A 12372-nucleotide genomic window follows, 5' to 3' on the forward strand; every position below is an offset into this window, starting at 1 on the left:
CCTACCCTGGGTCCACATGATATGGATCTACATATCTTATATCTCATTTGATTACAAGCAAGCTAGTAAAATGCCTGTTGTTACTTTGATGGTATGTAGAAGGCAAATCTTTTTTCTCAGTAGGAAGAATTACATCTAGTAATTAATGTCTCTTCATTGATGTTTAACTATTACAGTGGCCTTAGTTTCTGAGGCACGTTGATACATTTTTTAAGACTCAAGTTTTTTTCGTTTTTATTTCAGTGGCCTTAGTTTCTGAGGCACGTTGATACATTTTTTAAGACTCAAGTTTTTTTCGTTTTTATTTTGTTTTATTTTATTTTATTAATTTATTCTTGTTAGATCTCAATGGTTATCCCATCCCTTGTATCCTCCCATTCCTCCCTCCCTCCCATTTTCCCCTTACTCCCCTCCCCTATGACTGTGACTGAGGGGGACTTCCTCCCTCTGTATATGCTCATAGGGTATCAAGTCTCTTCTTGGTAGCCTGCTATCCTTCCTCTGAGTGCCACCCGGCCTCCCCCTCCAGGGGACATGGTCAAATATGAGGCACCAGAGTACGCGTGAAAGTCAGACCCCACTCCCCACTCAACTGTGGAGAATGTCCTGTCCATTGGATAGATCTGGGTAGGGGTTTGAAGTTTACTGCACGTATTGTCCTTGGCTGGTGCCATATTTTGAGCAGCACCCCTGGGCCCAAATGTGCCTATCATAATGTTCTTCCTGTAGGTTTCTAGGACCCTCTGGATCCTTCTACTTTGCCATTCTCTCATGTAAGGCTCAAGTTTTAAAACATTTTTTTGAATAAGGAGAATTTCTAAACTGGCTAATGTCTACCATTATGATGTTTAAATTAATAGAAAATTAAAATTTCTCTAAATAAGCCCAGAAATTTGCATCCTAGCAGGCAGTATATGTAGTAAATCAGAATTTTCATTTCCTGTCTAAACCTATAGCTATCAAAACACAGATATAATCTGTATCATCGCTATAGCAACAAGAATTGCCACAATGTTTAGTATGGTACAATTTCTAGTAATGCAGAGAGTGTTTAATAGAGTTCCTTGTGTTGTGGTGACCCTCAACCATAAAATCATTATTATTGTTATTTTTGGCTTTTCAACACAGAGTTTCTATGTGTAGCCTTGGCTGTCCTGGACTCACTTTGTACACCAGGCTGGCCTCGAACTAAGAGTGATCCTCCTGCTTCTGTGTCCTGTGTCCCTGAGTGCTAATATTAAAGGCACTAACCACCACATGGGATGGATATACATATATATTTAGTTTTAGTTTTTGAGACAGGGTTTCTCTGTGTAGCCTTGGCTGTCCTGAACTCACTTTTGTTGCTACTTTGTAATTGTAATTTTGCTACTGTCATGAATTGTAATGAAAATAGCTGTGTTTTCTGATGGTCTTAGGTGGCCCATGTGAAGAATTGTTTGACTTCTCCCATTGGGATAGCAACCCATAGGTTAAGAAGTACTGGTCTACTACATATAAAATTATAAAATTAATTGTTGCAGTTTTATTTATTACAATTTATTCACATTACATCTTGATTGTGATCCCCTTGCTCTTATCTTCTTGATCCCACCCTCCCTCCCTCTTCCTCCTTATTCCCCTCACCTAGACCTCTGACAGCTGGAATCCTCATTCCCCACCATCTGACCATAGTCTATCAGGTCTCATGTGGATAGCCTGCATCCCCTGCTTCTGCATGTCCACAGGGCCACCCTGCCAAGGGGCAGTAATCAAATCAAGGGCACCAGAGTTCAGAATTTAACAGAAAAATATATCCCATAGTGTGCCTCTATCAAATAAAAGGATATGTAATAATTTGAGGTCATTGATACATAAATAAGCAAAGGGCATGTTAACTTGGTTACTACTGATTGAACAATAAACTGAAAGTTTTGAAGTTCACAATAAGTCAAAAATGAAAAGTTTATAGGATAAAGAATTGTCTTTAGATGATGAAAAGAACATCACCTTAGATCATTAACTGGGACAAATATATGCATGGTATTGAAGGGTAAAAAGGAATTTTTCTTATTTAAAGCAATTGGAAAAAGTTTTCAGTACAGAATTTTCTAGAAGATTGTAAGGTGTTCCTCCTATACAATGTTTCTTATGAACACTAAAAACCATGAGCATTACATTAAAGTCTGCATATCAAGTTGGAGGCTAGCCTAATATAATTGGGCTCTGTAACCTTTCTGTACATATAAGGCACAGAAGTAGAGCAGTGCTAACTTGTAGGAATGGAAGGCTCTCATCTCTCTTAAATTTGTTTCCTCAGAGAGCAATTGTCTCAGAAGGCCTCATGACAGGAACTCTAGAGCAGATAATTTAAGATTGGTTTTACTGTCCAAGCTTTCTGAGTTAAAAATTGAAGGAATATCCACAAGTTTTGCATAACAGACATGCTAGGAAATACAGTGATCATTTTTATGACAAATACTGATAAGTTAAAAATACTCATGAGTCAACGGTAGGCACAGACACATAAACATTAACACGTGGCCTCAAACAAACAAACAAACACACAAAAATCACCATTTAGCAACCACTAGATACTTAATAGCTCAGACCAGACTTCCAGGGCCATTTTTTTTAACCTTTTCACCATTAGAGAGGTGACTGACAACTAATCTTTTAATTTCCCAAAAAGTAGATATAACATAGAAAATCTACTGGGGCCTGAAATACATTTATCTGCACCTACATAATATACTCTCATTATGTACCATAGCAACTTCTGATGCACACTAAATGTTCCATTTTTGCCCTCCAGAGTCTTAGCGATCCTATTAAGTAGGAAGGTATTCTCAGCAGACTTGACTAAAAATTCTAAACATTGCAGAAATGAAATTTAGCTATTTCAATCAATTATAGACTTCTTTCAATATGGCCAATATTTTACTTCTCATTCCACATAATTGGTTGATTCCTTAAAGGTAACCTTTGTAGCCATTATTTTCTAAGTAATCACAATTTCTCTATCATCAAGGAAATGCATTTTCCAAGTATTTTCAGGCATAAATTACACGTCTGGTTTGTGGCTCATGACTAACAGCACTGTTTCATTTAAGCTTTTTTGCTTCTCATTACTTTAAGAAATGCAAAATTCCCTCAGTTTGCTTCTAAAGTTATCTACAAATCAGTAGTATAATTCCATTGCCAGACTAATGTGCTAAGAGGCTATTGTACCATACTATTTCTTTTTAATAAAATAAGCAAAATGAATCAAGTTTTGAAGTTCACTTTTTATGTTACTGTAGTGTAGTTGAAGTATGTGATTTAGTAATTTGCTTTTATTTCCTAATTCTGATATTTCCACAGGTAATATCCCTGGGCCGTAAGTTGCCATTCCTTTATTTATTTATAATAACGACAAGAACTTGAACTTCATAGTACTTTACAGATTTTAAGGCAAGGTGTTCCAAGCCCTTTCATTTGATCCTCATAGCAATCATTTATATAAGCTTGAGCAGTCTTAACCTCCTTTAAGACAAAGTTTTTTGTATAAACTACTTAAATCTTTCTGTAGCACTGTTTACTCATTTTTATTGAGCCATATTAATCTGTAAAATAGCAGTAGTAATAGCAATTGTAGTAATAAAATATTATTTATTTTAAAAAGTAGGACTAATGGCAAACTGTTATGGGAGAAACAAAGCACTTTCTGATTGGACTTAAGTTTTACTCCATAAGATGAAACTTATGTCAGTCAATGCTCGGGCAGTCAAAAACTTGAGACCTGAGGTCACAGGCCTATGGAAAAACCTAATACTACTTTTCTGCAAAAGAATCATAGCAATAAAATGATTCCTAATGACATACTGCTATTATATACACATAGACAATTGTAATGGAAGTTTTAACTTCTTTAAAAAAAAAACCTCAGATATGTTATATAAACAAGTTTTTGTTTTAATCCCAAATGTAGGATATGAAGATGCTTTTAGTTTGGCCACAGCTGGTGACAGCCTTATTTGGCTCTGAGAGGGGCATAGTGTTTGTCAGCTGCAGTTAGTTTAATTCTTAGGACTCAAAGAGGGTATAAAAAATCAGAGCTCAGAGAGAGGAAGGACACTTCGAGAAGACATAGTGAAAAAGAAGGCTGCTGTTGCTTCTGGACTGCTGGATATTCTTATGACTGAGATTGGTATTTTCCCAAAGAATCCAATGACCCTAACCACCCAGAATTAAGTCTAAAAAGGTCTAAGTCTCCTGTCCCTTCTAACCTTACTTCTCACCTACGTAGATTCTGGGGGTTGGAAGGGAGGGAGAGTTTAAAACTAGTGCCTACAGATAATTGCCTCATTCAACCTTCATCAGAAAAGCTTCTCCTTATAGTAGATGGTGATTAATAAATAGATCCACAACTGGACAATATGCAGAGAATTCGAGACATTGGACTATTCGGTCCTAAATGGAATCTTATTACTCCCCTCCCCTCCTTCAAGGCTTAGGGCTCTTTGCAGAAACGTAAGCAGAAAGATTCTAAGAGCTGGAGGGGATGGATGACTCCAAGGAAACAGTGTCTTCCATAAACAGCAAGACTGATGAACATATGCAATCACAGAGACTGTGGCAGCATGTACAAGACCTGCAAGATTCAGCCAGATGGGTTTCAGCATTGAGAGGAAGATACGGACACAGGTCCTTAACTAATAAACTATCTGCAATCAGTACCTGTTGACAAAGGTAAAATCACTTTTCAGCAATGGTACATTTACTGGGTATATAAACCACAGCTTATGTTATGCATAAGTCCAGGAGTAGTTAGTTGGCCAAAATAAAATGGCCTAGATGGTATTTTGTGGACATTTGGACCAATTTACCTTGTTTTGGCATTTTTGTCACATTGGTCTTTTACTTGTTTCTTTTGAATTTTGTTTGGTTTTGTGTGTGTTTCTTGTTTCCTGTTTGTTTTTATTTTTGAGAGAGAGTGGGGGAGAGAGAACAGAAAATTGAGTTCATAGAGAGGTGAGGAAGATCTAGAATGAATTAAAATAAGGGGAACCATGATAAAAGTTATTGGATGAAAAATTTCCAAAGTAGTTGTACATGTTTCCACTCCCATCAGCAATGGAGAAGTGTTCTCCTTTCTCTCAGGGAAAGAAATGTTTATTAAGAACCAAGGAAATATAAGTTTCTCCAGAGAACAAACTATTAATGTTTTTCTAGGAAGTCAAGGAATGTAAGGTCTATAAATTTATTGTTGAACCTGACAATAAAGGCATAATTTATGACCATAAGAAAATTGTGGGCAATCAATTGCCAGGGGTTTGGAGAATGGACAGGAAATGGTTGGAGAAAGACAGATAATCATTGTGGAGCTTGCATAGAGAGAAGAAGAATATATGTTAGAAATTAAACATTTATACATATACTTTTTTATTGTGTGTGAATGTTTGCCTATGGGTATGTATATGCAAACATGTGTGCTGGACCCAAAAATGGGTTTCCGATCACCTGAAGCTGTAGTTACTGGTGGTTATGAGGTATCATGCATATGCTGAACCCAGGTTCTATAAAAGAACAACAAGTTCTCTTAACCACTCTCTCCAGCCTCATAGAAATTTCTCTTTAAGTGAGATAAGTATGAATGTGTTTAGAGATCACTAGTGAGGGGTGAAAGTTGCAGGGAGTGGTAATGAAGAATACAAGGTACAAATAGAGATTTAACCAAATATAAGACTAAGAGTCCATAAATAATTACAAGCCAGAGGAAGAAGAATTGAGGTACAACATTAGAATAGCAATAAAGCTGCAGAGTAAACTGAAGGTGGGAGAGGGTAACAGCAAGAAATAAGAGCCTCCAATTTGGAGACAAAATCAAAGACAATGGACATTTTGGGATGAAAGAAAAAAATGACCAAATGAGTTTTGCATATTTGCATAGATTAAAAAAGGAGCCCTACTTGGGGGAGGCTATTCTTATAGCTCAATATCTATCCCATTTTTTACATTGGTATAAGGTGAACAACCCTTGGTTTATTATTTATACAGAATTTTAAGTCATAAATAATTAGTAAACTTATTACCTTCATGGTAATTGTTGTTTAGTGAGGTGTAGTATATAGATGCATGTCAATATGTTATGTAAACAGTGTATTTTTGAAAAGCCATTGAGAAAACTTCTTTCTAGCACTGTCAAAGGTATTTGGCATCATCTGTATTCATAGTATAAAGATATATAAGGTAAAGATAGATATGGAAACATTTAGTCAGATTCAGGGTGGTTGAATAGTTAGTAACTTTATGCCCTTGTTCTCGGAGAGTTAACTTTTTTGTCTTGAGTCATAACTATTATGGGGAGTAATTGTATTCTGTAGACAGGCTTATGATATGGCAATTTTCTTTATTATTGTATTGATAATCTATTGTTGTGTGGTGTTGTGCCTATGTTTATGCTTCACTAGTGACCAATAAAGAATATTTCTCTTTTTGCCATCCTATCACAACACTAGAACTGGTGCATACCCAAAAAAGTTTCTCTGACCAAGACTAAGGATTATGAGAAGAAGAAAGGGATTTTTAAAAGATTTTGAAAAACTACCTACCACTACCACTATTATTAAAATTGAAAAAAAGATGCATTAGTCTTGCACTAGGTGGCACTGACTGGGAAGATGAGTGGTCCTATTCATTGACATTCTTTCTTTTTTTAAGTGAAGTTCAGTTTTTTATTACAGATTACATCATGATTTTTCTCATCTTTTACAATCAATAGCACCTTTAAAAATCAACAAAGCAAGAAAACAGTCTAATAAGGAAATACGAACAGTTCTGTACAACCTCCAATAAAGCATACAGCAAAAAAAAATCAATCAATTTCCAAGCGATGGTCAGCATAACCTGACTTTTTTTTGACTGCAACATCTGTCACCCCATTGATCAGTAGGGTTGATTCGAGTGATCTGGCTGGCTAGGCGAGTGTCCCCTTCCTCCCTCACCACTCCATGTGTGTCCCTCCCGAAGCTGCAGACTTGGTTGAAGAGGAAGACCTTCCTGAATAGAGGAGGACGGGTCTTTGGTCACGGGTATACAAGTAGCTGCGCTCCCCTGCTAGAACCTCCAAACAAGCTCAAGGTCTATTCATTGACATTCTAGTGAGGTCTAAAAGGGCTGCCTGCTAAAAACCTAAGAAACATACAAGAGTTGGGCTGTGAAAGGCTCTTTCAAGACAGGAAATCTTATAAACCAGAGAAGGCGAATTTTGTTCTGGCAGACATTTTTGGAACTCTTAATTGCCCCAATTTGCAGCAATTTCACTTGTAAAATAACCTTTGGTGTTTGAAGATAAAGTTAGTTTCAGTAAGGAAATTCAAAACTGTAGCAAGAAAGTATTATTCAATAAGATAAATTACATACATATTCAGCTACCTTGTAGGGCTCCCCAAAAAGATCAAAGCCTGAAGAAAAGAGATCCTCTTCTTGTTGAACTTCTTGACTCCTCCGTTCCCACTCCTTTTTTTTAAGTGCACTACGATCTTGTTCATAGTGACTGACATGAAAAGGAAAAGACAGACAAAAAGTTAATTAGCAATGAAAACATTCAGATCTTCCTTGTTATCCTCAAGAAAAAGGACTCAAGTCAGTTCTATCCAATAAGTGCTACATAGAGAACAAAGAACCCTTTTAAACTGCACTGAGTTTTTAAAAATTTAGAAATTTGCTCATTAGGGGTTGTAACTATAGCCATGCATGTATGTCAAATTCTCATCTTTTGTCCTTTTTTGATTATTAGATGCAATTTCACACTCTTCAAAACTAGTACCCTGTACATAGGAGGGTTGAATTAAGTTTACACCATTTTGTTAGCCACATGGAGCCATAAATCCATTTGTCACATAATACAAAGAAAAAAATGATTAAAGTGTGAAGGTTTAGGCAAACTTGATGTCTTCCCAGAGCTTAAGGATATTATACCATCTTATGCAGAGGTGGACATATATAAAAATTAATTAAATTATTTAAATACTTGCATTTTGTTTGACTGTTCTTGTTTTGATAATGTGTGTGTGTGTGTGTGTGTGTGTGTGTGTGTGTGTGTGTGTGTCTGCACGAGTGCACGTTTGCATGTGTGTATTTGGCTTCACAACACACTAAGAGCCCTTTGGGAAAACTGTGAGGAAAGGACAGAGTCTGGTTGAAACAACAAATAACTAACTAGCAAGGAAAGAGATATGTGGCAAAAGCATTGATTGCAATTAATGTAAAGCAATTTTATAAAGACTATCTCTGAGAGGTTCATCAAATTTCAGACTTTTCCATTGAAGTATTCAAAGCTTCTAGACAACATTTAAGATCTAGTCTGGGACTCTGAGGTTGACAGAATGGAATACTTCCTTATTAAGAAAGTTATTTTCTCTATCATGCAGTACTTCAAATTAAACTCTAAATGTGTATAGTGTTTACAAAAATTAATAATCTATAGCACAAGTATCAGAATCCCAAATCTGAAACTTTTAAAATGCTTATATGTTTCTACAAGTGGAAAATTCCATATTTAATGGCATGTGGCAGCTTAGAGCTAAGATGCAGGCATACTAAACATATTCTCTAAAATTTCCTTCACAATAAGAAACATAAGATATATGAGAAAGATCTGAGTAGGGGTTCGAAGTTTAATGCACGTACTGTCTTTGGTGCCATTGTGTGAGCAGGACCCCTGGGCCCAGATCCACCCATCATAATGTTCTTCTTATAGGTTTCTAGGACCCTCTGGATCCTTCTATTTCACCATTCTCCCATGCTTCTCACACCTAGAGTTCCAATAGGATATCCTTCACTCTGTCCCACTTTCCTGGTAAGTGAAGACTTTCATGGGACATGACCCTTGGTCTAGCGTCCAGATATAAGTGAGTATATACCATTTCACTCTTTCTGCTTCTGGGTTAACTCACTCATTATGACCATTTCTAGTTCAATCCACTTGTCCATAAATTTTGGGAATTCCTTGTTTTTGATAGCTGAGTAGTATTCCATAATGTAAATGTACCACAGTTTCTTTACCCATTCTTCTACTGAGAGACACTTACATTCTCCACAGTTGAGTGGAGAGTGGGGTCTGACTTTCACATGAACTCTGGTGCCCCATATTTGACCACATCCCCTGGATGAGGAGGCCTGGTGGCACTCAGAGGAAGGATAGCAGGCTACCAAGAAGAGACTTGATGCCCTATGAGAATATACAGGGGGAGGAGGTCCCCCTCAGTCACAGTCATGGGGAGGGAAATAGGGGGAAAGTGGGAGGGAGGGAGGGAGGAATGGGAGGATACAAGGTACAAGGGATGGGATAACCATTGAGATGTAATATGAATAAATTAATAATATATATAATAAAAATAAAACATAAAAACATAAAAAAATAAATATGAGCAATATAAATAAAATTCCTGTTTAAATTTGGGTCTTTTCCACAAGATAGCTATGTATTAACTTGAGAGGACAATTTCAACTAGTTTAGAAAAATAGTGGCATGGATGTAAGAATACTTATAGATTAGTATAGTTCTCAACTCTTCAGAGAGTAACTTATTTTTTTCAGTATATGGAAAGTGGTCTACAGTTGATAAAATGACGATAATAAAATATTATGAAGTTCTCAGGCCTAACTAGGACATCAATATCACAGACTTCTAACACCTTCAAAGCTCAGAGATCATTTCAGAAGAGTGGGTAAGAAGATTCTAAGAGCTAGAAATAGTAGACACATACAGATTATTTAATGACTATTACAAGACTAGTGTACACAAAAACTCACAGCAGCTATGGCAACATGCATGATGAATGCATGACCACGTGTGATTAATCCAACCAAAATCTAGCACGGATGGAGAAGGAGCTCCTGAAGTCTCACCCCTGTATGAAGAGCTACTGGCAATGGCTTTTTAGGGAGGAAGAGGAGTCAATTTTCCTAGAGCTATGGCCTCTAAGAGGCTACAAATGCGCTAATAGTACATTCATGCACATTTAGTGAATTTAATTTAAAATTCTGAGCACATAAAATTGGAACGAAAAAGTTTTAGTGAGCAATAGGAATGAAACTAGAGTAGGGAATATGGGGTAATTTCACCAAAATATTATATGCATACATCCAAAATTCTCAATAAAAAAATAAGACGGGTATACTGATGCATGCCTTAATGACAGCACTGCAAAGGCAGAGAGGAAGGGAGATTTGTGGTGGTTCGAATAATACCGACCCCCTCACAGTCTTATATATTTGAATTCTTAGATATCACCAAGTGGCAGTACTTGAGCAGTATTAGGAGGTGTGGTTTTGTTGGAAAAGGTGTGGTTTTGTTAGAGGATGTGTGTCACTGAGGGTGGGCTTTGAGATTTTAGATACTCTCCCTGTTCCCTGAAGATCTGGATCTAGAACTCTCATCTACTTCTCCAGCAGCATCTGTCTGTGTGCTGTCATGCTCCTTGCCATGATGATAATGTAGTAAACCACTGAAATTATAAGTAAGTCCCAATTAATTGCTTTCTCTTATAAAAGTTTCTTTGACCTTGGTGTCTCTTCACAGCAGTGGAATACTAACTAAGACAGAATTTCTGTGAGTTTGAGATATGTTTGACCTGCACCCTGAGTTCCAGGCCAGCCTTAGCTACGTAGTGAGATTCTATTTCAAAAATAAAAGAAAGAAATATTTCAAAATTAGTGAAAAAATGGGAAATATGAAAGTGAATTTTAATTGTGTAACTATATAAATGTGCATAACATGGCAAGCAGATAATTTACACATATTATATTATATTGATTATATTATATCACATTATATTATTTATATATAAGTTTTATTCCATATACTAATAATACCATATTAAAATTTAAGTAATTGACATTCAAATCGCCATTGAAAAAGGGGGTTGACAAAATTCCACCAGAGAACTTCTACAGCTGATAAACACCTTCAGCAAATTGGCTGGATACAAAACTAACTGAAAAAAGTCAGTAGCCTTCCTACATACAAATGACAAACATGCAGAAGAAGAAATTAGGAAAACTACACCCTTCATGATACCTATAAGCAATATAAAATATCTAGGAGTAACTGTAACCAAGCAAGTGAAGGACTTGTTTGAAAAAATATTTAAATCTCTGAAGAAAGAGATTGAAGAGGACATCAGAAGATATAGGGATCTTCCTTGTTCATGAATCAGGAGAATTAACATAGTAAAAATGGCCATCTTACCAAAAGCAACTTACAGATTCAATACAATCCCTATCAAAAATACCTACAAAATATTTTGAAGACATTGAAAGATCAATTCTCAACTTCATATGGAGAAACAAAAAACCCAGAATAGCAAAAACAATCCTATACAATAAAAGATCCTCCAGAGGAATCTCCATACGTGATCTCAAGCTCTACTATAGAGCAACAGTAATTAAAACAGTGTGGCATTGGCACAGCAATAGGCTGGGTGATCAATGGAATCAAATCGAAGACTCAGAAATGAATCCACACACATTTGGTCACTTGATTTTTGACAAAGAAGCCAAATCTATTCAATGGAAAAACAATAGCATTTTCAACAAATGGTACTAGACTAGCTGGATGTCTACATGTAGAAAAATGCAATTAGACCCATATTTGTCACCATGCACAAATTTCAAGTCCAAGTGGATTAAAGACCTCAACATAAGACCAGAGACATTAAATTGGTTATAGAAAAAAGTGGGGAAGAGCCTAGAATACATTGGCACAGGAGACAACTTCCTGAACAGAATACCAACAGCCCAGGCCTTAAAGTCAACAATTAACAAATGGGAACTCAGGAGGCTGAGAAGCTTCTGTAAGGCAGGAGACACTGTCAAGAGAACAAAGCGACAGCCTACAGAATGGGAAATGATCTTCACCAACCCTCCATCTGACAAAGGTCTAATATCCAAAATATATAAAGAACTCAAGAAATTAAACACCTCCAAACCAAATAACCCAATTGAGAAATGGGGCTCAGAACTAAACAAAGAATTCGCAACAGAGGAATATTGAATGGCTGAGAAACACTTAAAGAAATGCTCAACGTCTTTAGTCATCAGAGAAATGCAAATCAAAACACCTCTGAGATTCCATCTTACACCCATCAGAGTGGCTAAGATAAAAAACTCAAGTGACACCACATGCTGGAGAGGATGTTGAGAAAGAGGAACACTCCTTCATTGCTGGTGGGAATGTAAACTGGTACAATCACTTTGGAAATCTATCTGGTGCTTTCTCAGAAAAATGGGATTAGGGTTACCTCGAGACCCAGTTATTCCACTTCTTGGAATATACCCAGAAAATGCTCCATCACACAACAGGGACATATGCTCAACCATGTTCATAGTGGCCTTATTCATAATAGT

The 12372-nt window shown here is 36.5% G+C and overlaps 1 protein-coding gene across 5 annotated transcripts in view; it reads right to left on the reverse strand.

The window, feature by feature from the left end:
• The window catches only part of AFF2 (ALF transcription elongation factor 2), a 483479-nt gene that overhangs the window by 319937 nt on the left and 151170 nt on the right, over positions 1-12372 (reverse strand). For 3 of the 5 annotated variants that reach the window (XM_084788922.1, XM_084788921.1, XM_084788919.1), the window contains exon 2: positions 7396-7516. Coding sequence is in view for 4 of the 5 variants with exons in the window: in XM_084788921.1 (XP_084645047.1) it covers positions 7396-7516 (121 nt within the window). In the remaining variant the exon portion in view is untranslated. Of the gene's footprint in view, positions 1-7383; positions 7517-12372 lie in introns of all 5 variants that reach the window. The other 2 variants (XM_084788918.1, XM_084788920.1) reach the window with 1 other exon arrangement.

This window comes from Acomys minous (genome assembly GCF_964271855.1).
Source record: "Acomys minous genome assembly, chromosome: 7".
NCBI lineage: Eukaryota > Metazoa > Chordata > Mammalia > Rodentia > Muridae > Acomys > Acomys minous.